Source organism: Macadamia integrifolia, chromosome 1, assembly GCF_013358625.1.
Source record: "Macadamia integrifolia cultivar HAES 741 chromosome 1, SCU_Mint_v3, whole genome shotgun sequence".
NCBI lineage: Eukaryota > Viridiplantae > Streptophyta > Magnoliopsida > Proteales > Proteaceae > Macadamia > Macadamia integrifolia.
In genome coordinates, this window is record NC_056557.1 from 6,016,249 (window position 1) to 6,042,256 (window position 26,008).

At 36.8% G+C, this 26,008-nt stretch overlaps 2 protein-coding genes across 4 annotated transcripts; one reads left to right on the forward strand and one right to left on the reverse strand.

Moving 5' to 3' along the window:
• The first annotated feature begins 620 nt into the window (after nt 1-620).
• Nucleotides 621-14,727, forward strand: LOC122075543 (amino-acid permease BAT1 homolog). Of its 2 annotated transcripts, none has more exons than XM_042640615.1 (8): nt 621-1,044; nt 10,204-10,464; nt 11,952-11,970; nt 12,109-12,328; nt 12,438-12,619; nt 13,105-13,394; nt 13,506-13,635; nt 13,795-14,727. In XM_042640615.1, exons 1-8 carry the CDS (start codon nt 911-913, stop codon nt 14,140-14,142), a joined length of 1,584 nt encoding a protein of 527 aa, XP_042496549.1. In that variant the 5' UTR covers nt 621-910; the 3' UTR covers nt 14,143-14,727. The 2 variants fall into 2 exon arrangements, with proteins under 2 accessions (XP_042496549.1, XP_042496542.1); XM_042640608.1 differs by lacking the exon at nt 621-1,044 and adding an exon at nt 9,646-10,047.
• Nucleotides 14,728-15,563: 836 nt separating this feature from the next.
• LOC122084678 lies at nt 15,564-25,974 on the reverse strand. Of its 2 annotated transcripts, none has more exons than XM_042653120.1 (3): nt 25,576-25,974; nt 16,211-16,738; nt 15,564-15,902 (listed from the first exon to the last, which is right to left on the reverse strand). In XM_042653120.1, the coding sequence occupies exons 1-3, from the start codon at nt 25,609-25,611 to the stop codon at nt 15,894-15,896; spliced, it is 573 nt and encodes a 190-aa protein (XP_042509054.1). In that variant the 5' UTR covers nt 25,612-25,974; the 3' UTR covers nt 15,564-15,893. The 2 variants fall into 2 exon arrangements, with proteins under 2 accessions (XP_042509054.1, XP_042509046.1); XM_042653112.1 differs by having other exon boundaries at nt 15,587-15,893.
• Nucleotides 25,975-26,008: the final 34 nt, after the last annotated feature.

Sequence of the window (26,008 nt, forward strand, 5' to 3'; positions counted from 1 at the left end):
AGGCAGAGGTATAGAGAGAAAATAGAGATCCAGATAGAGGATAAGCAGTATGGAATTAGACCTAACACAATTCTAAATAGAAAAACTTCAATCATTTCAATTTGTTTGAAAGGAGAAAAAATAAAGGGCTCTAAACCTCAATAAACATCTGAATCGCCATAAATCTCAATGACCAAGAATTGAATTAGCAATTGAAGTAGGAGGAATTATGAAGAAGAAAAAAATGTTATTGTCTGCAGTGAGTGTGGCGGTGCGGTGAGCATTAGATGGTTGAGAACATCCAGGCACACAAGCAAGGTTGTCTCGACCATCTGATGCTTATCGTACCGTCGCATTCACTGCAAAGGATGTTTTCATGAAAAAAAACGAGGGGGTTCTCAAAGCAAGTGGCAATGGAAAATGCATCATTATGGTGCTGGGATAAACTAGCATAACACATAAGAGGGCAGCGAGGTTATTCCATGAGAGAGAGAGAGAGAGAGAGAGAGAGAGAGAGAGAGAGAGAGAGAGAGAGAGAGAGAGAGAGAGTTCTAATGTACCCTCATTGCATGGTCATTGGCATTCATGACTCACCAAATTCTACCGTACTCTTCCCCATAACTATAATAATAGTACCCTGAGAAAACGAAAACGGAAGCGTCTTGTCTTACACTTTGAGATACCACATCATCAGCAACTCTACAAATGTCGATTGTGTTGTTTTCACCTTGTGACGTTTGAAGTTGAGGAGTGAGGACCGTTTGATGTCAACTGTTTTGGCGCCTGAAACTGCAAGCAACGCCGCTGAAAAAGGCTCAGAACAATGCAAGCAAAGCCACCCTCCTCTATCATACAATCTTCTTGGAAGTTAAGAGGAAGAACACAAACAGCTGGGATTTGGATTTGGAACTAAACTCTTAGAGAGGAGATAATGGCAGAGGGAGTGATTAAGATTTCAGAAGCTGAAGAAGCTCCCTACCTTCCTCTCTCAGATTACGACTTCTCTAACAATGATTCTCGCTTGATTCAGCTCGGATACAAGCCAAAGCTCAATCGCCGCCTCGGGTACGTTTTTATCCCCTCCTCTTCTCTTCTAATTCTGCAATTCTGTGAAATAAAGGATCCAGTTGTGTTTCTAAGCTATAATTTCAAATTCCTTAGCCATTGTTGGAGGATCTAGAGCTTCAAATTAAGCTTGATTTGAGATTTTAGAGGATACTTTTTGAGTTGTAATTTCTGAGTCAGGGTTTGTTCATTCTGTATGCTTCACAGCGTTCTATCGAATTTCGCCGTGTCATTCTCAATCATTTCGGTGCTCACAGGTCTGACGACGGCGTTCAGTACAGGAATGACGTTTGGAGGGACGGTGACAATTATCTACGGATTTCCGATTGCGGGCTTCTTCTCCCTCATGGTAGGTATGGCCATGGCCGAGATCTGCTCTTCCTATCCAACGTCCGGCGGACTTTACTACTGGAGCGGAATTCTCGCCGGCTATGAGTGGGGCCCTTTCGCTTCCTGGCTCACTGGCTGGTACGCTTCTCCACAACTTGATCCAACACTGTCATTACAACCCTTTCAATCTAATTAATGTTTGAGCAAGGGGACGTTATCTATTTGGATGATCCAAGCGCCAACACGCAGACCAATGAAAGACTGAGGAGATAGGATTTGCTGATCGTATGATCACTTGGTTGTATGAGTAAGTATTTAACATCTGTTGGATACTAGCTCGTACAATCAGGTGATTGTACGAATAGTTGATTCGTTTTTGGATAGAGACATCTTTGGCACATTAGGTTTTTTGTGTCCTCTTATGTCTAAGCGTAAAACACATGCAAATAGACATAATTAGCATTCTTTTTCCCTCAATGACTCTTTAAGGAGAAAAGAACTATGCTCTCGTGGGTGTCCTTACGTCTAGACTCTAGATAAAGGTTGGCATTAAAAGACAGCACTGCCCCTACCTTGGTGAATGGATTAGGTTCACTTTCGAGAATGTTCTCGTACACTCCTGATCCGTGGATATAAAATCTATTAATGAAGAGAGAGAAAATTGATTCTATATCCACGGACTAGGACCGTTCCATTACGTGAACCTGATCCGCTCTCCCCACGTTGATGCCTCCGCATGGTCTCTCATTGATCTACGTACTAATGCAATGACCATGCAAAGGGATAGGGTTCTCTTACCCTTCGTTTAACGAAGAAGCGGATAGCTACCACATGCGATATGTGTGTTTTGAAAACTCTAATCCAACGTTATTTCAAATTAGTTTAGATCCTCAATTCCAACTCTACTTCTGGAATCCTAAATCATCATCAAGATTCAAGACAAACGTCGTTTTTTATATTATTGAAGCTAATAAAAAAATTAAATAAATATTTAAATATTCTTATAAGTCTTTGCCATGAATGTGATGGAATAATAGAAAAATGAAGAAAGAAAAATGATTAAAATTTGATTGGCTATGCTTTCATGTTTATCATAGCGGTTGTGTAAAGTAATGACATTGGTGATAATATTTTGTCCATGTTTACGTGATGTTGTGGATCCTTGGTGTTCACATTATTCTGTATACATCATTTAAATGAGATTTAAATGAGATCATGGAACCACCACCTAAAAATAAAGTATCTGTAATTTACAATTCTCTTTCTCACCCTGGTGAAGCAACAGTTTTCGTCTCTTTCCTATACTGTGGACTTTTACAAGTCTGGCTCACAATCCATATTCTACAATCTAAACTTTCAATCTTATCTTTCTTACCCTCCTATATAATTAACTCTCTCTCCAACGGACATTTTGTTTCTCTCCATAACTTTATGGGCCATTTATTAACGAAATTGATTCCTATGCACCAATTAGTGTGGCGTTAGAGACCCCCCAACACAAGCAGCGTGGGGAACCCTTTTTTTTTTTTTTTTCCTATATTTATAAAGATTAATCAATTTACTAGTTAAAGAACCCCTCGATTATTGAAAGCATGTATCATATGTGACAGATAAGGAATAGAAATTGAAGTACATATATATTTGTAGTAAGCCTTACACATCCACACACACCTACATGTGGTTAGAGTCGATCCTCAGACCTCTAGGCACCAGCATCAACTAGTGGATGTTGCTATCAATGTGAGTGTGTATTTATATATGGTCTCTCCCCCCTCCCCCTCCCCCTCCCCCTCCCTTTAGGAGTATGTTGGCCATTGGCCCTGTAGTGCCTGGGGTGCTATAGGATAGATTAGAGAGAGAGAGAGAGAGAGAGAGAGAGAGAGAGAGAGAGAGAGAGAGAAGTACATTATTATAGTGGTAGCGTGGCTGTTTCTCTGAGCCCAACAAGTGCGCTTATCTAGCATTTTTCATTCCATGGGCCACGTTGGGCCCATGTTTTAGCCTAAAGTAGTGGGCTGGGTAAGTCCGCACCAACAAGTGCACTTATCTATTATTTTTCATTCCGTGGGCCACGTTGGATCCATGTTTTACCCTAAAGTAGGCTGGGCTAAGTCCGCACCATAAGTCCTTATCATGCTCTGCAAAGGCAAGCACTGCGAGAGCTGTCAAATTGCCACCGGTAGTACACAAAGGTAGTCACTAATATGTCTAGGAGATTATTGATAGTGTTACTGTTTAGGTTAAGAAGAATATTGGATCTCTGCTTGGGCTTTGAGATAAGACTGGCTTAGATATTTCATGACCCTCATGGGTGGTAGATGACTTAGTATTTGGATAAGGGCGCTGAGGGAAGTTGATTAGTATTAGAAGTTTGGAAGGATATCATCCAAGGGGGTAGCGGAGTTGGAAGGAACTTTTGCCTCAAAGAGCGTTTGATTGTGAGTTTAATTCTGTTTACCTTTTTGGGATCACTCACACAGGGCATTTAGGACTTTGTACTATTTTTGGTGAAAATTGAATAACTCTCATCCAACCTCAGTATAACCCAGTTCATATGATTGTGGGATCAATATAGCCCCACAGGATTAGTCAGACCCATCATTAAAGAAGAAAAAAAAAAAAAAAAAGACTTGGGACTAGTCAATAGACCCAAGTGTGTGACTAGTCTGTGTCCTCCTTGCTTTTCTGTTTGAATATTCCCATTTACATTTTGACCACGCCATCAAAGAGTGGTGTGTACACTCCTTTTCTCCCAAGCTCTTATGTTTGACTGCTCTTATTCGGCCCTCCTTCGTAAGGTATGGTTTTCATAAATTTCTCCTTTTATTTAAAAAAATAATATTAAAAAAAAAAAAGAGTTATGTGGTGTGTAAAGTGTGCACAACAAAATATAACATATTATTTTTTAAGAAGAGAATTTCCTTCACCCAAGGTGAAAAGAGAATTTGTTTTTTTTTACTATTTAACGCCATAATTGGACTCCAATAGCAGTATCCTTCTTCAATCAAATTATAAAGTTAGATCTCGTGGCTGAAGAGATTTTCTTTTCATCATGGGTGAAGGAAAAATCTTGTTTTTTATAAACTTTATTATTTTTTGTAAACTTTAAATTGTAAGTTTTAATAAATAATAAGCCCAAGTTTTCCTATGCTTGAATCCATTCACTAGGTGTCTTGTACGGATATATCAAGAAGATATTTTGGGGAACATACTAAAACCCAATAAGTAGAGAAACTCAGGTCCAAAATTTAAATCACAATATGTATCACATGTTAGATACTTTGGAGAAAGTCGTGATGACCATTTCCAATCTCCAAGCCTCGTGAAAAATTAATTTAGACTTTATAATATGAAATAGACAGTTAGCAAGATTCCAGGATAGACACTTCACAGTTAGCAAGATTCCAGGATAGGAATCAAACACTATCGTAGACTTTTTTACCTTATTATTATTTCCGATGACACCCAATATATCAAACACATAACCTAGTGTTGATATTAAATTTAAAAACTTAATTCTCTAAATTAAAATTTGTTTGTTGCATAGCTTTGATTTCCATTTTCAGATGGTACAGATTTGTTAGTGTAAAGCTAAAATCACTTTCGTTTACAAATCTAAATTGCATGTTGTAACGTACAATTTTAATATAGATGTCTATAAGACAAGGATACAAATATTCAATATAACTAAGGCGGAAGTTTTTTTTTCATCCTTTCCTTCTTTATTAGTCAGGTTACTATGATTGAATTTTTGAGTCATCCTTATACTCTCATTCTCTATTAACGAAGTCAAAATTATCCACTCATGTGGTTTCTGATGGTACTAAAGGAATTGTTGGTGAAAGGAAACTCGGACCTATAACTTATACAAATAAAAGTTATGGGCTAGCTTCCCTTCACAATAGTGAAAAGAGAATCTCTTAAAGTCCTGACATCTGAGTGTTGGATTGGAGGAGAAGTACTTCCGATCACGTATACAATAGGAGGGGATATTTAATGATGAAACTGACACCCAAGAGTTCAATCATGGGGTCATATCATAGTGGATGAAGAGAAAGCCGTAACCAAAAATTTCTCCAAAGTTTAGGGGAGAAAATTTTCTTGAACCATAGTGAAAAAACTACACCCAACAAGGATCATAAATGTTGTTCAGAATTGATAATACCCCTGTAGTATTCTTCGATACTCTTTACACATCATCCAAACACCTTGAGGGAGAATCTATTTCCAATTTTATTAGTTGGAATTAGACTTTTGTCATTCGAAGCTCAAAACTTAATGTTTCAGTTTCCATGCAGCCCTTGCGCACGTCTCCCTACATTGGTTTTATTTTCAATGGCAGTGAATATTTTCTCTCAGGCCAAGGAGCTGCCCTGATCTGCATATATGTTGGTGATCCATTTGATAGGTTTGTAGCATTCAGGAATTTTTGTTTGTAGCATTCAGGAATTGACTCCTTTTAGGACAACTAGTGAACAAAGAGCTGACAATTTTCGCTTCCTGGCTGTTTTAATGGAGATGAGACAGGATATTAATGTTCTACCACAACCCCACCCCCCTAAAAAAAAAAAAATAAATAAATAAATAAATAAAATAAAATAAAATAAAATAAAAGAAGAAGAAGAAGAGGATATTGATGTTGATGATAGGATGAGTAATTTCAGTGATGGGCGACCACATCGAAGTATGTATGGATAATAATATGCCAAATGGCATCGAGTAATAAAAAAAATTAAATCAAATTATTATTGTCATGAAAAGTTATGTACAAGGTATCTATAATTTCATGTGTATAGATGATATATCTGTTTCGATAGTTAGATAGAGAAGACATAGTCTATAGTCATGTGTCAAATTTTAAAGTCACTCTATTAAATACTATTTCTGTATTAGCACACATCTTATGTATCTTTATGAATGAGTACTAGTATTGTAGACATTTTTATGAACTCTACCAATTCTGAGTGAGACTAAACGATTTGGATTGAGAAAATATAGAAGGTTTACCTCGTGATTTTTCAAAACATCACCTTCCGTTATAACATGGACTGCCCATGTGTATTATCAACCCTCTGGGCCAAGCCAATGAGCTCGTGAGAGGTAATGTCTCATAATTCATATACAAGGAGAGAGCCCACTTGGTTGGGAAAGAGTGGAAATGTTAGGGAGTGTCATAAGGAAAGAGAATACGAGAGGGTGTATACTATGACAGTATGTATTATCCCTCTTACAAAATTAGGAAGCCGATTTATTAATATGTCCAACCATAAAATTTTAGGTGGTCAAACACATATATCCACCACGTAGTAGCACCCAAATTTTGTATACAAGTAAGTCCAATGGTACTTTCATTACTTATCAGATTTTTTTATTTGACATGACAATAATACACATTTTAGCATAGGAAAGCAAGATTAGAATTTGTAAATTCTGTGCATGGGACCTGTGTATCCTGTTAGTCTTTTAGTTGATATTCAAACCCTGCAATTAATATTATTAGTTTTAATGAGGAAAAAAATGTATATTTTAGTATGATTAATTATAAAATAATCCAATTTTGTGATTGATAACATAATATGTTTTTATTGAAGATTTTTTTTTTTCAGTTTTTTTTCTATATATTTAAGTAAAATATATTTTTTTTTCTTCTTTTGATCTTTATGCAATTATATATCAATAATTTAAAATACATTTTTTTATCTGAAATAAAAGAGAATATTTGATTCATTCCAACGTGGAAAGCATCTTATCCTTTTTTAACAAAAATAAATAAATAAATAAATCTTATCCTTCTAAATTCTAACCAAGGTTATAATGCAAAGTATCTGCATTGGTATTGATCGCTATTGGAATCAACATGAATAGTACCATACCAGTTCGAATTAAACGAAGATTCAGAAAACAATCATTTTTCACTGATATATCAATGATTTATATTAGTATCGTATCGTTATTGATCATAAACAAATTAACTGATATGACTGATATGATATTAATAGATGTTCTTTCATTCGACTGATACGAATTGGCTAAGACAGTGACCGTAAATTATAATGTTCTTTCAAAGTAAAAGAGGGCCAAAGTTTTGAAAATGAAGAGGCATTTAACCTTAGGAGGGATTGGATGAGGTGCTCACGACTATGAAAAGCCAAAATAAATTTTGTGAGGAAGATCCACTAGAATTAGATGTGTTTGGACAATTTTGCATTCATTAAGGTAGCGAATAATTGTCCATCGCATGGTTTTAAGTATCGGTGCGTATCATGCCGTATCGGTCGATACGTATCCATATCGGTAGGTATCGGCACGATACATACCGATACGTATCATGAAAATTTTAAAACCCTTATGTATTGATACGTATCCTACGATACACACCGATACGCACCAATACACCACCGATACGCACCGATACTCACCGATACGTACCGATACTCTATGCAAAAATCAAAATTGAAGTGAAATGTATGTATCGGTACGTATCGGTATGTATCGGTGCGTATCAGTATGTATCGACCGATACACACCGATACGTACCGATACGGTAATATAATGACCCAAATGGGTAATTTTTTAGAAAAACATAATTTTTTGAGGTATTTTTGTTCCAAAGTTGCTGCCAACCATTTTTCTCTCTAACTAAAGTGGAAATCAAGGTTAAGAACAAGGATTTTACATTTATGGGACAATTACAAGCCTTGGATTCTTAGTGCGATACTCTCAATTTACTGTTTATGCATAATACATGTTATATATAACTTTTTTTAACTATTTTTTTATGCAAATGTGTATAAAAAAGTGTTTCCTATCCATTTATGTGCGTATCTTTTGTGTATCTTAGCGTATCTCTGATACGATACGATATCCTCCGATACGTATCTTAATTTTGACCGATCGATACGACGATCGATACCGATACTTTAATCCTTGGTCCATCGTTTTGGTGTCCAGCCAAAAAAGGTACTGATTCTTGTCATTTGTCAAAGATACAGATTCTAATTTGATGATGCAAAATACTTTTTTTTTCTAACTATTATTATTATTATTATTATTATTTGGTGAACACAGCACATCTATTCATAATAATATTTTATTGCTACTTCACATGATTTAATATCCTTATTTTAATTTAGTTTAATAGCATTCAATTATTTTAGCTTTCTCTCTCCAACTGTCACCACATGTCCTCTTCCAATTTTTTGTTTTTGGTAAAAATGTCCTCTTCCAATCAATTGAGTGTTTTTTTCCGATTTCCTTGTAAAAGTCAAAGCTTCCAATTAAAAATAACCAAAGATATAAAAATTACACTATGCTCCTTTCAGTTTCTGTCAACTTTAATTGCCTCCCTCCACTTTTCATTAGTTTTCAAATTCATTCCTTGGACTGTTAACTTTAATCACCTCCCTTCACCTTTCATTAGTTTTCAAACTTTAATCACCTCCCTTCACCTTTCATTAGTCTTCAAATACAACCCTTGGGCCGTTAACATTGAGATGCCATTAACAAATCTATCAATATCGGGTATCGATAGATGATCGGTGGTACCTACATCGATTGATATAGATTGAGACAATCACTTAAAATTGATATACTTTTTGAATGATATAGACAGGTAAATAGTAGTTAATTGATATTGTATAAGTATCATGGTATTGTATTATTATCCGCGGTGATTAATACACGCAATGCCGATATCAATATATAAAACAATGTTTATAAAGATGAAAATACCATGATTATAATTAAGATAATAGAATGTAATGTATCGAAAAACTATAAGGTAAGTTATGGCTTGTGGCGAGTTTGGTTTGTGTGAGAAGAGATAAGGAAGAAGAGTTGCAGCGAGATAAGGCGAGTTTGGTTTGTGCTAGAACCACCAAAGCAAGAAGAGAGTTTTTTCCTTATGACTAGTTTGAGGTTTCCAAAATTTGGACATTTTTTATCATTCATGATTTCATTTTCAAATTATTTCAATAAACAGAAAAATAGATAATATTTGTTTCTCTATTCTTGTTTTAAACACAAAAAATAGATATAAATTTTTATTTCTATTTTAAAAAACATGTGAAACGAAACAAAAAACATCTGGAAATGAAGAGCATTTTAGCTATATGAGTGAGTGAGTCATGTGAAGTTGTCATAAAATTGAGGGTACAGTTGCAATTTACCTAATTAAATAAAAAATAGTCTGACTATTGCGTTCGTGTACCGCATATGGGCCACTGCCACCTCTTCAGAAAAAAAAGAAAAAAGAAAATAAAAAAAATGAGCCACCTCTATTGTTCCAGGCTTCCTTCTTTCCTCAGTGTCAAAATGCATCTCTGGAGTTGGAAAGCCTTGTTTGACCAGTGACAGGCTACCCATTACTTAGAGATGCAGAGACTCCAAAGGGATATCTAAGAAGTGTTTAAATTTGAATCGTGTAACAAAATCAAGTTGTTTTGATTAGTAAACGAGAAATAGCAAAGAAGTGTATCAGAAAGAGAGAGCGAAAGGGAAGACATTATCATTAGTTCTGTATCTCAGTTAGTGATTCTCACGGTTAGATATGGCTCAGAGACGCGAAGAGGGAAACCGCCCTTCTCGAGTTCAAAATGGCGATGCTTACTTGGATACAGGCACCACACGTCTGCAACAGCTTGGGTACAAGCAGGAGCTGAAGCGTGATCTCTCGTAACCACTTCAAACTCCCCTTTTCTTGTGTTTATTTCCCCTCTTCTTCTTCTGTTCATTGATACCCATTTCATTCTGAGTGGATGAATCATGGGAGTTTTGTTGATTTCGCTTTTTGGTGTATTTATTGTTCATGGGTCTTGTACGGATTTTCAGGGTGATTTCGAATTTTGCGTTCTCGTTTTCGATTATATCGGTGCTTACAGGGATAACTACCCTTTACAATACTGGGCTTACTTATGGTGGCCCTGTTGTTATGACTTATGGGTGGTTGATTGCTGGTTTCTTCACCATGACTGTTGGGTTATCGATGGCTGAGATATGCGCCTCTTACCCAACCTCAGGTGGTCTCTATTACTGGAGTGCTAAGCTTGCTGGCAAGGATTGGGCGCCCTTTGCCTCATGGTTGACTGGATGGTACATCTTCTCTGCTTCTCTTTCTCTCTTATCATATATATCTTCAGGTCAAACAAAGATGAACTGCTGATTCTGTCATTGATTTCCAGCCTAATCAAATATAAACTTATCCTCTGCTAATCTGAAATTTTGGGGGATATATGTAGAATTTTGAATTGACTATTGTTGTTGATTCAAATGGGATATATCCTATGCAAGCTTTCATGATTTTTTGCACTAAAATAAGAAACCCATAAGGAGTTTGAAAATTTTTCTTTTTTGTAATCAAATCCATGATGAGGTGGTGCAGAGTCTTTACTGGTTATCCCAGGAGGAAAAAGGGTTTCCTATTAAAGCTATTTTTTGTTGAATTGGTTTACACTTCCTCCTTAGAAATTGGGGTTCACTATATTGATATATATTGCAGGGATGACTTTAACATCAATCCATTTCACTTTTGCAATCTATTGTTAGTAACTACTTGGTGGTGTGAAAGTCCTTCTGCCATGTTCCCTGCTTTGAAGGAATTCAGGGAGAATAAAGTAAAAAGCTATAGTTTAGTAAACTAATACCTGAAACTGATTGCTTAGTTATATCCTTGATATACCTATGTTCACTATTGGGAAGTTTCTGTTAGACTTCTTGTTTTATTGCAAGTTGGTTCTGAAAGCGGGACACATCAATCGGGAAAACTTGAATAGGATGTGTTTTAGTAGGTGCTGATAGATAGGATGTGTTTTAGTGGGTGCTGATAGATACAGAATGATGGAAAGTAGATGTTGCTACTGCACACACAAATCACTGCATGAACCTTCTTGATAAGAGTTGCGTTTTCTAAACAACCATAAGCTGCATATCATTGTCCCTCTAAAAAGTCTGGTTTAGACCATGTGCATAGATTGTGATTTGGGAACGAATTAGATTTGAGAAGCACTAGATTCTTAATTGGAATGTGTGGTCCAACCTTTTACTTGGTTAGCTTCTCTGCTGTTCAGCTTTTAACTTGTTGTCACCCTAATGAAGGTGTTTAAGAAAAATCAGAATATTCATTGTCATCATCGGATAATAGTAGTAACCATCATCATTGTTATCATATAGTAGTAAGCGTTTATGAATACTTTACTCTCCTTGGCAGCCTACTATCATCACAACGATAGTGGTTCAGAGACAACAGGCTACTTTCAACTCTCAGATAGACCACGTAACACCCATAGCCATCATATTATTGGCATAAGTTCTTTTGGATTCAAGCCCTTCCTAATTACATAGCAAACTAGCTAATAAGTGGGTGAATTTTGAATGGTATACCTTTTAACAATATGATCTGTACCTAAACATAGAGTCCTTTTTGGCTTTTATTTTATTTCTGATTCTTGAGGCAGAGTACTGCATTTCCCATCTGTCCAATTTAACTGCAAGTTACAAAGTATTTGTGTCTTTGCAGTCAGATCTTATAATACTCTTCAAATGTAGTCCTTTTCATTTAACCCCTTTTTTTCCTCATGCAGGTTCAACATTGTTGGTCAGGTAATTCTGAGAATACATATATTTTGAACCTCAAAACCTCCAATACCTATTGGTGGCAATGATTGTTCTGGTTGTTATGGTACCTAAGACAAGTAAAGTTGGGGCAATAATCTTTTAAAATACTGGGTATGTTTGCAGTGGGCTGTCACAACAAGCGTGGATTTCTCGCTGGCGCAACTAATTCAAGTGATTATTCTACTTAGCACAGGGGGAATGAATGGTGGTGGATATCGGGCTTCTAAATATATAGTTATCATCATCCATGGTGGAATTCTACTTGTTCATGCTGTCATAAATAGCCTTTCTATATCAGTTTTATCCTTTTTTGGTCAAATTGCTGCTGCATGGAATATCTTAGGTAGGAAAAATTCCTGGAAAGTTTTTTCTTCAATTCTTTTTAATGTCCAGGTGATGTCAGTGGGTGTCATTTTTCTTCTAAGCCCTCTAACCTGTCTTGCTGTTTCTAGGTGTTTTTCTCCTTATGATTCTCATTCCAACTGTTGCAACTGAGAGGGCTAGTACCAAATTTGTTTTTACTCACTTCAACGCGGATAATGGAGAGGGAATCAACAGCAAAGTTTACATATTTGTTCTTGGACTCCTGATGAGCCAGTACACCCTAACTGGGTATGATGCCTCTGCACATATGGTAAGTGTGCTTTTATATGCACCTTGCATTCTGGAATAAATTTACTGTCTTTAGAACATGGAAATACTCCTTAAACTTGAAATAAGAATCTTGATGTTCATTTCGTACATAATGGTTAGTTTATAACTTGCAACCATAGCCATTCCAGAAGGGCTGTTATGTTATTTTGCTAAAACTAATCAATGTATAAGGCACAATGCATTTTCCTGGAGTTTGCCAATCAATATTTGAAACCACGACATCTGTCTGATCTTCATTATTGAAGCAATATAAATTACTTCCTCTTACAGTAAGGAGGCATCATCCACTGATTTCATTCAGGACTCCCTTAGATTGCCTATTCAAGACCTACCCTAAATTGACAACTTACTCCAGTAAGTAATCGACCATTATTCCCTTTCAGGTAGCTGTAGTCATGTTATGTTCTCATTGGTGGGTATTAGATTTCTGACCAAACTTGCTTTTCACTTTTCGTCTCTCTGCAGACAGAGGAGACAAAGGATGCAGATAAGAATGGACCGAAGGGAATAATAAGTGCAATAGGCGTATCCATTGTTGTTGGATGGGCTTTCCTACTTGGTATCACATTTGCAGTAACAAACATCCCTTACCTTTTGAGCAGTGACAACGATGCTGGTGGTTATGCCATTGCGCAAGTGTTCTATCAAGCTTTCAAGAATAGATATGGCAGTGGAGTTGGGGGAATTGTATGCTTGGGAGTGGTTTCTGTTGCCATATTTTTCTGTGGCATGAGTTCTATGACAAGTAACTCCAGGTAAAAGCTCACTTTTAGATGTTTTCTAATATATGAGAAGTGTTTATTTTGGGAAGTTCCTATTCCTTTAACACCTTTATAAGCTGCTAAGCACTGGTGGTCAAATGTCAGGATGGCTTATGCATTCTCAAGAGATGGAGCTATGCCCTTTTCATCAGTGTGGCATGAAGTGAACAAGCAAGAGGTCCCACTATATGCAGTTTGGCTCTCTGCACTTGTCTCATTTTGCATGGCATTACCGGTATGGCATTTCATACTTTATTTTCTTGGAGTCAGGTGTGATTCCACTAAATTGTTCTGCATTTTGACGGCTTCCCCTGTGAATTAATTATTAACTAATCATTCAAAATGATTGTTGTCCATAAAGTTGACTATTTTGGTCTGTGTGCATCTCTTGCAGTCTCTCGGAAGCTTGGTGGCATTTCAAGCAATGGTGTCAATTGCAACCATTGGACTCTATATTGCCTATGCGCTACCAATCTTCTTTAGGGTGACATTGGCCCGCAAAACTTTTGTTCCAGGACCCTTCAACTTGGGACGATATGGAATCCTTGTGGGCTGGATTGCAGTTCTTTGGGTATCAACAATCACTGTCCTTTTCTCTTTGCCTGTAGCATATCCCATTACGAAGGACACTCTTAACTACACTCCTGTTGCGGTTGGTGGCCTCCTTTTTCTCACTGTTTCATCTTGGATCATCAGTGCTCGGCATTGGTTCAAGGGTCCCATCACCAACTTAGATATATGAAACAAAAAGCACTAACATGTTGAATCACAATTCTCAGAATCTTAAGTGACACATGGGAGTATGTCCTCTTCTGCTACAACTATTATTTTCTTACATGCTAAAGATATCAGTCAGTACGCAATGACTGTCATGTTGGGTTTTATATCACAGCCATGGACACCTAAAGTTCAATCTTGTAGATCGGGAATTAGCAATAGGAGGTAGTCCTAATACTCTCTGATTAACTGCTCTTCATTTTGGATTCCTGGTGGGATTTGGACTTTGGGAGAAGCACCAGTTTGTTCACTTTGTCATCACTTGTTTCATTTTTATGTTCATAAGCCAGTGAAGGTATTACACAGAATATGAAGTTTTTCCTTTTCTTTCACTTTTTTAGTACTTAAATATAAGTCATTAAACATTCATGTTTGACCGTATATTCACATATCAGTTACAATTTGTAAATGTACATATTCAAGAAGATGAGAAAGGCCATGATGCAAAATGCTTCAATATTTTCCTTCTCTCTTGTAAATTTTCTGTTGTACTTATTCCCCAGTTGATTGTAATATAGCCGTTAATACAGCAATTTTCCTATGGGAGGAATGGGATTGTTCTAAGGTATTTTCTGTCAGGTCCAAGAACTTTCAGGACTAGTTTTGAAGAAATTGCATCCAGAAGTTACATTAAGAAATATCAACTAGCTCAAAGGTTTGCAATTCTTATTATAATAATTTTTTTGGTTGAGAAGAGTAGCTATTTATTATAGACCCAGCAGGTAATAAGTTCAAAGGTTTGTGATTGGAACAGATCCATCCAGCCATGAGATTATCAGTTGTTGATGGAGATGATGATCTCAAAAGACCATGAGTACAAAGGCTTCTTGGTGGCATCAAAGGTGCACCTTTCAAAGGGATTCTGGGAACCTCAATCAAGAGATGACTTTCAATAGAAGCCCAAAGGGTAGCCCAGGTCTCGCAGGTATGGGGAGGTATAAGAGATGAACATGCAACTTGCGTTGAGCTCTACCTTTACTCTAAGACCATAGGATTTTTGAAAAAATAAAGATTTTATCTCTTTCTAAAGATTCTCATGGTTAGGCTTGGCTCAATATCTCACTTGAGGCGTTTCTGTAGTGCTAGAAATTAGGGGTGTCAAATGCTAGACCAACTGGTTTAGTAAATGGCCCGGTGTTGGGCGTAGCCTAATCATGGAAAGGGTCAGTAACGGCGTTTGGTTGGTGCTACACTGAGACTGACTGACACTGATAACTAATTGTAAACCGGCTGTCTAAAACCTAATTATCCCACGTAACCTGATTCTAGTCTGATTATAGCCTGATTATAGCTTGATTAGTCAATTAACCCATTTAAAGCCCAATTATGAAAGGTGTTTCACGACTGTCATGAGTTCTCATACATGAAACTATCAAGACTATTAGAAACGGCAAAACAACAAAAATTCATACATGAAACTATCAAGACTATTAGAAGCTAATAGACTTTCAAAAACAACAAAAACAAAACAACAGAACAGCAAAACAACAAAGGAACTTCAAGTCATATAAAGGAACAAGAAATGTAAAATGATTTTAGTAAGATTTGTTCATGTTCTTTATTCAAATCTATGCAGTTCTCAAACTCCTAATAAAAACTAACTTCTTGTTCAACAGACTAGCTGGAGATGCTTCATGACTGCACTTATAGATGAAAGGGCCTTCATCTCTTTAATATAGAGCATCAAGGATCCGTGCCTTCTGAACTGTCTTGTCCCTACAGCCACTGAAGAAATTAGCAATGGTTATGATAACATAGGTCATAAATAAATGGACCAAGTTTTCCTGAGGCCACTGTGAATGGCCCATTCACATCCAGACCCTCTCCTCATTCACTGAGCGGTGAAGGAAAATTTTGTCCTGAATAATAAACACTGACAAGCCTTGCTTTTTTAGGTGTTTGTGTGGGGATAAAGTGAGAATCCCTTCCCATGAGTCATTATTGTTAGGGACTTTGGTAGAACTCAAAACTCAGAAGCAAATTAATTGAGTATTATATATGACTTGACTATCTGCTGAGAACTGAGTACTGACCTTTTTGGGAAACAGAGCATCGAAATCAAAGTCGTCAAACTGCTGAGGATAGTAAGGGACTTGAAGCATGAAACTTCTAAGAAGATCACGTAAACCAGATGTGTCTTCTATATATTGATAAGTACCAGCAACATCAGTTTCATCAAAGCCTTCAAAATAATCTGGGATTCCCTCCCATCCAAATTTGTAGTTTTCTGGACTTTCTGATCCAAGTGCCACCTTCTCAGGCTCATTCTCATTTGACATGTTCTTTGCAACTGAGAGTTGGTGAGAACTTCCAAACAACTCCCTCTGTTCCATGCTTAGACCACTACTGGTGCTCTTGGCATCAGCCAGAGTTGTAGAGGATGCTGAACCCACTGTATCAGACTGCGAGTGGTTGCTGTCGCTCTGCTCTGTATCAGATGGGGTATTAGTAACTGCTATGTTCTGGTTGCCACCATGATCACTCGTCTCAAGCGGAACATTGGTAGATGTTACACTAGGTCCCTCTTGCTGGTTAAGTTTCTGTTTTGAAGAGCAACGCTTCTGTAAAATAGAATGTAGTTCACTGTTAATGTGGGATCACAAAAAGAGTAAAATGTAAGAGAAAGACCAATGTATGTGAGTTGCATATATTTCTACTACTTGGTCTTCATTATACTACATAAACTGAACTACCCACCAAGAAGAAGAAATTTTAAAATTAAAGGCTATGTTTTGGGGTTGAAACCAAGTATCTTTGGGTAAAATCTAATTTCATCCACAAATTTCAACTTATAAATTTTCTTGTATTTGGTTTTTATCTGGAAACAGATAAGAATCTAAATGGATTTCTTTTTTTTCATTTTTTTTTTCAACCTATACAATGCTAATAAATAAAAAGGCCTACCTGGTGCACGAGGCTCCCGCATGTGTAAGGTGGGGGGGTGGGGAGAGAGAGAGGAAGAACTACGCAATCTTACCCCGAGAATGTTAAGAGGCTGTTTTGACGACCTATACAATGCTAATCCATTTCCTTTATCATCATTATTTACTATACAAGTGAAAACCATTCATTATCATCATTCATCAACAACAACAACAATAACCATAACCTTATCCCAACTAAATGGGGTCGGCATACATGGCTCCGATATTGAAATTAGAAAATAAAGAAGCCCAAAAGAGAAGTTAAAATGAGGAAAAACTGAGATAAAAGAAGAAGGTATAGCAGAGAAAGACGCATCATGGGAACATCCCCTATAAGGGGTCAGCAATGCGGGTCCTTGTCCTCCACAAAACTCTATCCAAAGTCATACTAAGATCAAGCCCTACCCTATGCATACTGAACCACTTCGTCAATAGTCATCTCAGGCCTACCCCTACCTTTTCTAGCTCCCTCCAAATAAATCTAGTCACTCTTCCTTATTGGGGCATCTATAGGTCTTCGTTGAATATTGCAATACCACCTCAACCGGCTCTCACGGAGCTTGTCCTGGATTGATGCAACCCCCAAATCCTTTTTAATACAATCATTCTTTATCCTATCTCTCCTAATCTTCTCGCATAGCCCTTTCAACATTCTCATTTCTGTTACACTCAGTTTATTTAAAGTACTCTTCTTGACTGCCCAATACTCCACTTCATATATCATAGCTGGACGGATAATAGTCTTGTAAAATTTTCCCTTGAGTTTAATAGGCACTCTTTTGTCATATAGTACTCCCGATACACCTTGCCATTTCATCCACCCAACTTTAATCATGTGGGCAACATCATCATCTATATCTCCCTCTTTGTCAATGATGGACCCCAGGTATTCAAAATATTCACTCTGGGGTAGTTCATATTCCCCGAGTTTCACCACTCCCTCCCCTCTTCTAGATCAATTGAAGGGGCGCATCATATATTAGGTCTTTGTCCTGATTATCCTAAAACCTTTTGATTCCAACCTTGATCTCTATAGCTCCAGTTTACTATTAATCCCATCCACGGTTTCATCTAACAGAACAATATCATAAACAAATAGCATACATCACGGAATCGAGTCTTGGATGTACCTAGTTAGATCATCCATAATCTGTGATTGGGAATTTGTTACTTTGACCCTCTGTTGTTTTGACACTCCTTACCACTCCCTCGTACATGTCCTTAATTATATCTACATAGTTACTCATACCCCTTCTCTTCTTTAGGACATGCCAAATTAGCTCTCTTGGTACATTGTTTTGGGCTTTTTCTAGATCAATAAAGACCATATGCAGGTCTTTTTTGTGGGCTCTAAATACTTCCATAAGCCTCCTTAATAGGTAAATAGCTTCTGTTGTGGATCTCCCTGGCATAAAATCGAATTGAGTCTCCGATACCTTAGTTTCCTCTCTTAGATGGGCTTCAATAACCTTTTTCTGAAAGTTTCATAGTATGACTCATAAGTTTTATACACTTGTAGTTATTGTAGTTTTGGGCATCACCTTTGTTTTTATAAACCGGAACCACAATACTTTTCCTCCACTCATCTGGCATAGTTTGTGTACTCAAATTTTTTTTTTTAACAACTTAGTTAGCCAAGACACCCCTGTCTTCCTAAGCTCTTCCACACTTCAATTGGAATCTCATCCGGTCTTGAAAGCTCTTCCACACTTCAATTGGAATCTCATCTGGTCTCGAAGTTCTACCTACATTCATCCTTCACATGGCCTCTTTAACCTCATATTCGCCAACTTGTAATAAATGTCCATCGGGTGTGTTGGAATCATGTCTACTCCCCTCCTCATTTGGGTCCAACCTATCAGTCATAGTATCTCCATTAAGTATGTTACAAAAATAATTATCCCATCTCCTCATAATGTCTTCATTCAGTACAAGCACTCTACCATCCTCACTTTTGATGCATCTGACATAGTCCAAATCCTTGCTCATCCTTGCTCATCATATTTCTTTTCCCAAGCTTTCCCCACAATCTTCCTAGCTTCATTCTTGCTTGTGTGATATCTTGCTCTATCCTCAGGCTCGTTAGTCCTCTGCCAATCTTAAAACAATCCTTCTTAGTATTAATGGCAGCCTAGACCTGGTTGTTCCACCACTAGGTCTCTCTAGGAGTACGCACCCACCATTAGATAACCCTAAGTTGAGCACATTCTTAATGCAAGTCATCAATGCTAATAATGTCCTCATCATCATCATCATTCATCATTGTCACTTTATCATTTATGAGTTTATAATTTTTTTGGTTGGTTTCTGGTCTCTTGCTCTTTGGAGTTAGTCCTCTTTTGAGTTCTATTTGTATGTGTGTTTTAAGCTAGCGAGGATAAGAGAAAGGATGAGTAGGGATCCAGACCATGTCAGATGCATTAAAAATGGGGAGGGCGGAGTACTTGTATGAAATGAAGACATTATGAAGAGATGGAGTGATTATTTTTACAACCTACTTAATGGAAATACCTTGACTAATAGGACGGACCCCAATGTGGACGATATTTCACATCATATCAACACATCACAAGCACAACTATTGCAAGTTAGTGATATTGAGGTTTAAGAGGTTCTGCGAAAGATGAATGTAGGTAGAACTCCAGGACCAGATGAGATACCTATTGAAGTGTGGAAGAGTCTAGGAGGTCATGGAGTGTCTTGGCTAACTAAGTTATTCAATAAGATTTTAAGTACAAAGACAATGCCAGATGATTGGAGGAGAAGCATTATAGTACCGATCTACAAGAATAAAGGAGATATCTAGAACTGCAGTAACTATAGAGGAATAAAGCTAATGAGTCATACCATTAAACTATGGGAAAAGGTTATTAAAGCCCGCCTAAGAGAGGAAATTAATGTAACGATGAATCAATTTGGCTTTATACCAGGGAGATCCACCACTGAAGCTATTTACCTCATTTGGATACTTATGGAAATATTTAGAGCCCACAAAAAGAACCTCCATATGGTCTTTATTGACCTAGAGAAAGCCTATGACAGAGTACCGAGAGAGCTCATTTGGCATGTCCTAGAGAAGAGAAGTGGTGTGAATAACTATGTGGATATTATTAAAGACATGTATGAGGGAGCAGTGAAGAGTGTCAAAACGAAAGAGGGACAAAGTAATGAATTCCCAGTTTCAGTTGTGTTACATCAGGGATCAGCTCTAAGTCCCTATTTGTTTGCACTCATTGTGAATGATCTAACCAGGCACATCTAAAAACCAATCCCATGGTGTATGCTATTCGCTGATGATATTGTTCTGATAGATGAAACAATGGAAGGGATTAATACTAAACTGGAACTATGAAGATAATGCTTAGTGTCAAGAGTTTTTATGGTAAGTAGAACAAAGACAAAATATTTGATGTACCCCTTCAGCCAAACTAGTGGAGGGGATGAAGTGGTGAAACTTGGAGATCGGGAATTACCTCAGAGTGACTGTTTTAAATACCTGGGATCTATCATTAGCAAAGATGGTGATATAGATGATGATGTTGCCCACAGAATTAAAGTGGGATGGATGACATGGAGAGGTGCCTCGGGAGTTTTATGTGACAAACGCGTGCCTATCAAACTCAAGGAAAAATTTTATCGAATAGTTATACGACCAGCTATGACCTATGGAGCAGAGTGTTGGGTAGTCAAGAAGAGTAATTTGAATAAACTGAGTGTAGCGGAGATGAGAATGTTGAGGATGTTGTGCGGCAAGACCAAAAGAGATAGAGTAAGGAATGACCGCATTAGAAGTGATGTGAGAGTTGCCCCTATCCAAGACAAGCTCCGTGAGAGCAATTTAAGGTGGTATGGTCATATCCAATAGAGATCTATAGATGCCCCAGTGAGGAAGAACGATCAGATTCAATTGGATAGAATCAGAAGAGGTAGGGGCAGACCCATAATGACTATTGATGAAGTGGTAAGAAGAGATATGCATATAGTAGGGATAGATTGTAGTATGGCCACGGATAGAGTTTTATGGAGGACAAGGACCCGAGTTGCCAACCCCTTATAGGGAATGTTCCTGTGATGCTTTGACTTCTACGTTTACCTATTTTGTACCCCACCTCACCCTACTTATGTTGTCTCTTTATAATCCTATTCCTATCTTGGATCCATGTAGCCAACCCCATTAAGTTGGGATGAGGTTATGATTGTTGTTGTTGGTTGTTTTAAGCTTTGAGCCTTGTTTCTCTTCTCCAAGCAGTAAATGATTGTTGTGGAATATTACCAACAAACCAAACTGCATAAACCCAATCTACTTTACCAGCCTTATTATGAACTAACTCCCAAGATGATTTAGTGGTAAATAGTCTAGTAGAATTACCTTTCTATACCACCAAAATCAGTATCTAGATGATAGAGTTTACTCTGCTTTTGATCTTCCTCTTCAATTAGATGAAACCACTCTTCTTCTAATCCAAAACCGTAACAACCTAGATGACTCCCAAGTAGATTGCACCATGTTCTTTGTCTCTTTACTCTGTTCCTCTATTCTTACTATCACTCATCTCTCCCTCTTACTTCAATCACCTCCAAAACCTGGTTTGATTTCCCAGAATTTCGCTTTCAGTGTTAAAGTCCTTGCTTTCGATCACCTTGATTCACTCTCTCGATGCCTCCATTCCTTGTAATTTAGTTAGAAAATTTTCAGTTTCATGAGATAGAATTGCATTTTTTCAAAAGAATTGTATTTCAAATTTTCCTTGATAGGAAAATAACAAAGCTAAACATTTCCATAATTATGGGTTAGATTCTAGGATTTTTTTTTCTTGCCTCTACATGGGGATTTTTTTTTTTTTTTTTTTCCACTACATGAAACTTTTGAAAAACAAAAGGTCATTCCCTTTTGTTGAACCTAACTGAGATGTAATACATATTGTGTCAATTCTAGGCACGACCCGATAGGCTCGATCAAGCCTGATTCATTCATGGTCCGCTTGAACCGATCCAATTAATAAACGTGACAGGTTCAAGCCCACACGTTTATAAATAGGTAGTTCACGAGCGCTTGACCGGCCCGCCAAGTTTACAAGTCCGACTCGGCCTGACCTACAAGCTAGACTGTTTCTATGGTATTTTTTTATTTGTCTTTGGTAGAATAAGGCATACATTGATATTTGTATTAATTATTGAATGCAATTGAGTGTAAAGCCTTTTTTAAATTTTGGATGATCTAATAAATATGTTAAATTTTTTAAAATCTAAGACAATTAAAGCCATTTAAGGCCCAAGTACAACCCAATTAGCCAGGTTAATAGAAGCTCGATTAAATCCCAGAACCTGACCGAACCTAACCGATTGACACCCCTATTACATATTCCAAAATCATAAGATATAGAAGAAAAAGTGACGGACGACATACTTATTTTAGATATAATTAGAACAAAAGAAAGAAAATAAAAAATGAATAAAAAAAAAAGGTTATTTTTCATGCGAACAAATAAGAGAATATTAAAGAGAAGAAAAAATAAAAGAAATTTTGGGCCCTCATACAATCTGATGTTTATAACATGGTGACCAATTTTTTTTCGGGATAATTTTCTTCCACCAGGTTTAAGTCATACCCTTGTTTGTTTGATCCATGTGGAAGATTTTAAGCCTATTAGTCCGTGCAATGTATCTTACAAAATAATTGTGAAATCTGGCAAACAAACTTAAAGGTCTTCTTCCTAAATTTGTATCCCATTACTAATTTGCTTTTGTACCAGGCAGACAGATTTTTGACAATATTATCATTGCTCATGAAATATTTCACTTTTTAAAGAAAAAAAAAACAAAAACAAAAAGGAACATGGGTTATGTGGCCATAAAGCTTGATATTGCCAAAGCCTATGACAAATGGAATAGGGTTTCCTAAGGGGCATTTTTAACTTTCTAGGGTTTGGAGATAAATGGGAGATATAATTAATCATTTAGTGAGTTCATCTTCCTTTTCCATTAAGCTCAGGGGATCTGCGTACAATTTTTTTAACCTTCAAGAGGTATTAGACAAAGTTGCCCTCTTAGTCCTTTCTTATTCATCGTGGCAATGGAGGGTCTCTCGAGATTATTGTGTACTTACAGAGATCTTAACCTTTTAAAGGGATCAAGGTGGCCAGACAGACCCCTAAGGTTTCACATTTTTTTCTGCTGATGACACTTTTTTTTTTTTTTTTTTGTGGAGCAACAGAGTTCTACTATTAAATGCATCATTGACCTATTCTCTGACTTATTAGGCCTCTCTGTAAATTTTGAGAAAAGTGGAATTTTCTTTAGCCCTAATTTCTCTAATTCTTACACAACTAATATTTTTGCATATCCTCATAATCAAGGAAATGGACAAAGCGGATGTTTATTTGGGAACTATTCTCTTTCTTCCTAGAGCTAGATCCACAAGCTTTAATGATATTATTCAATGGGTCTCTAACAAACTTTCCACATGAAAAGCTAAGTTGCTTTCTTTTGCAGGGAGAACTTTGTTACTACAGTCAACTCTTGCTTCTATTCCATCATATCTAATGTCCTATTTATATTTTCTAAAAAAAGTTTGTCAAAAGCTAGACTCGATCTATTTTAGTTTTAGAATGGGAATAATCAAGCAAAGAAACATCATTTAATTGGATGGCAAAGGATCTGCAAACCCAAATCTCACGGAGGGCTTGGTTTGAGAGATTATGAAACTCAAAACAAAGCATTACTACTATTCAAGCTAGGTGGAGGTTACTATATGAAGATAAGGCTCTATGGATTCAGATCATCTCACAGAAATACTTTCCTAATAGGTGTATCTTCCATCCCACAACTCTGAAGAGAAAAGGATTAACCATTTGGGGCAGCATTGTAAGTATCCTCCCTCCTCTTCATAAATTGATCACGAGGAAGTTTAGGAATGGAGCGTCAACTCATTTTTGGTATGATCCCTAGACACCAAATAAACCCTGTTTAGTAACTCTCTTGAATCATAATCCTACTAACTCTTTGCTAAACAGAGTAGGTGATGCCATTATTGCTAATAATTGGAACATTAATATGCTTGTCTCTTGCCTCTTGCCTCCCTTTACCCATAGCAAACAATATTTTGAATATTCCTATTCAACCATCCAACGATTCCTGGTGGTGCCATCTGTCACATAATGGAGTTTTTACTGTTAAAATGCAGCTAGATACTTGCAAACATTTCCAGTTCTAACTCTAATTAGAATTCCAATATGTGTTACTGCTCATCTCTATGCTCTCACTGGTGGCGATTCTTTTGAAAACTGGATATACACCCGAAGTTTAAAGTCTTTTTCTGAAGACTTGTTCTTGGTGGAATTCCCACAAAAGATTTGCTGGAGAGATGGACTAGACCCCACATGTGGCTTTTGTCATTCTCATCCTAATCTACCTGTCATACATTTCTTTCTTGTGATTTCATTAAAAGAGTTTGGGCCTCGAGACCTCTAGGACTTCACACTGAGTTTTTCTCAGCTCCATCTTTCCAACAACTTATCTTGTATCTTTTTAATTTTAATATTATTCCAACTACTCAAAGGATTTTTTTCATGTTTTTATCATTATCTGCTACTTTATCTGGAAACACATGAACAAGATTGCATTCTAGAACGAGCAGCCAAATCCGACCATTATCTTGAAGAATACAAGATTCTGGATTCATAATCATACAAATTGCAACCTCAAACCTCAGACACTCCAAATTTCCCTACCAAGACAATCCCAAATCTACAAACAAATAATGTTATCCTAGTTTGTTCAACCTTTTCTGACAAAAAATCTAGACTGGTTGAATGAGCTAATTGCTTGTTTCAACAGAATATATGTATCTTATTAATGTCAAACTATGATGACAGGATACAATATTGAAGCAAGCACAAGGGCTCTACTATTTGGATTGGAGCAGGCCAAGGAGATAGATGGCGAGTGGGTGAAGTTTGGAGTGATGCAAATGATTTGGAACCTTTTTGCAATCCCAATACCAAATCGTGGCCTTTGAGCATACTACCAATAGTTTTTATATACATTTTGACCCCGCTATTTTTAGTTAAAGCTTAGGCCGACAAAGGCCAACAACCAAAGTGGTACTTTTTGTCAAATATTTAGCATGGCTTTCATTATCTACTCAGTCCAAGATTACATGTACTCACCTTGATATGAACATTTCAGCTATTATATAAAGTATTTTTCATTCTTATAAAAAAAAAAAAAAAAGAAATAAAGAAAGAAATTTAGGGACAAGATGCATGATATTAAAGGAAATTAACAATCTACAAAGGTATCAAAATCTAATTAAAACAACTTCTGCATACATCAATTCGATCAAAACTGTATTTGACAATAAAATTCTCAGATCCATCAACTCCTTGAACAATACAAAAGGTAAATATTTAGGGTTGTATCAAATCATCAGGACTGGAGAAAGAGAAAATCGAATCTTGATTAGGTACACGTACCTTCTGACGATCATAGACAATGTACCTTTTCTCCATCGATGGGTATATATTGATGTCCACAAACAGAACACGAATACAACAATAAAAGAGTGCTACTAAATCAAGCCGATAGAACAAGACTCTTCCTTATGATATAGATACTTATCTAGTGAATTTGGAAGGGGATCAAGGAGAGAAGGAATAGGAGAAGTAAAATAAATTTTTTCCGCTAAAAGATCAGTTTAATTAAGAAAAAAAAAATGAAAAATTCAGAGGAAAATACAAGAAACCCTACACTGATCTAGAAAAACTAAACGACAGCCAGCTCTAGCCCATCTTCAGCACTGCTATCAAAGGAAAAGAAATAGAAAGAAAATCAAAAAGAAGAAAACCTAGCACACCACCATAGAGGTTAGATCATTCTAAAACGAGGCGAAGTAGAATATGGAGTAAA

What these genes read in the sequence shown, in the direction of transcription:
- LOC122084678 (XM_042653112.1), bottom strand. Translation starts at nt 25,611, where the DNA reads ATGGAGAAAAGGTACATTGTCTATGATCGTCAGAAG. An exon ending in TTGTCTATGATCGTCAGAAG is followed by an intron (nt 16,739 to 25,575) that starts GTACGTGTACCT and finishes TCTATTTTACAG; the next exon opens with AAGCGTTGCTCTTCAAAACA. An exon ending in ATGCTCTGTTTCCCAAAAAG is followed by an intron (nt 15,894 to 16,210) that starts GTCAGTACTCAG and finishes CAGTGGCTGTAG; the next exon opens with GGACAAGACAGTTCAGAAGG.
- LOC122075543 (XM_042640615.1), top strand. Translation starts at nt 911, where the DNA reads ATGGCAGAGGGAGTGATTAAGATTTCAGAAGCTGAAGAAGCTCCCTAC. An exon ending in AAGCTCAATCGCCGCCTCGG is followed by an intron (nt 1,045 to 10,203) that starts GTACGTTTTTAT and finishes ACGGATTTTCAG; the next exon opens with GGTGATTTCGAATTTTGCGT. An exon ending in CATTTTGCATGGCATTACCG is followed by an intron (nt 13,636 to 13,794) that starts GTATGGCATTTC and finishes CATCTCTTGCAG; the next exon opens with TCTCTCGGAAGCTTGGTGGC.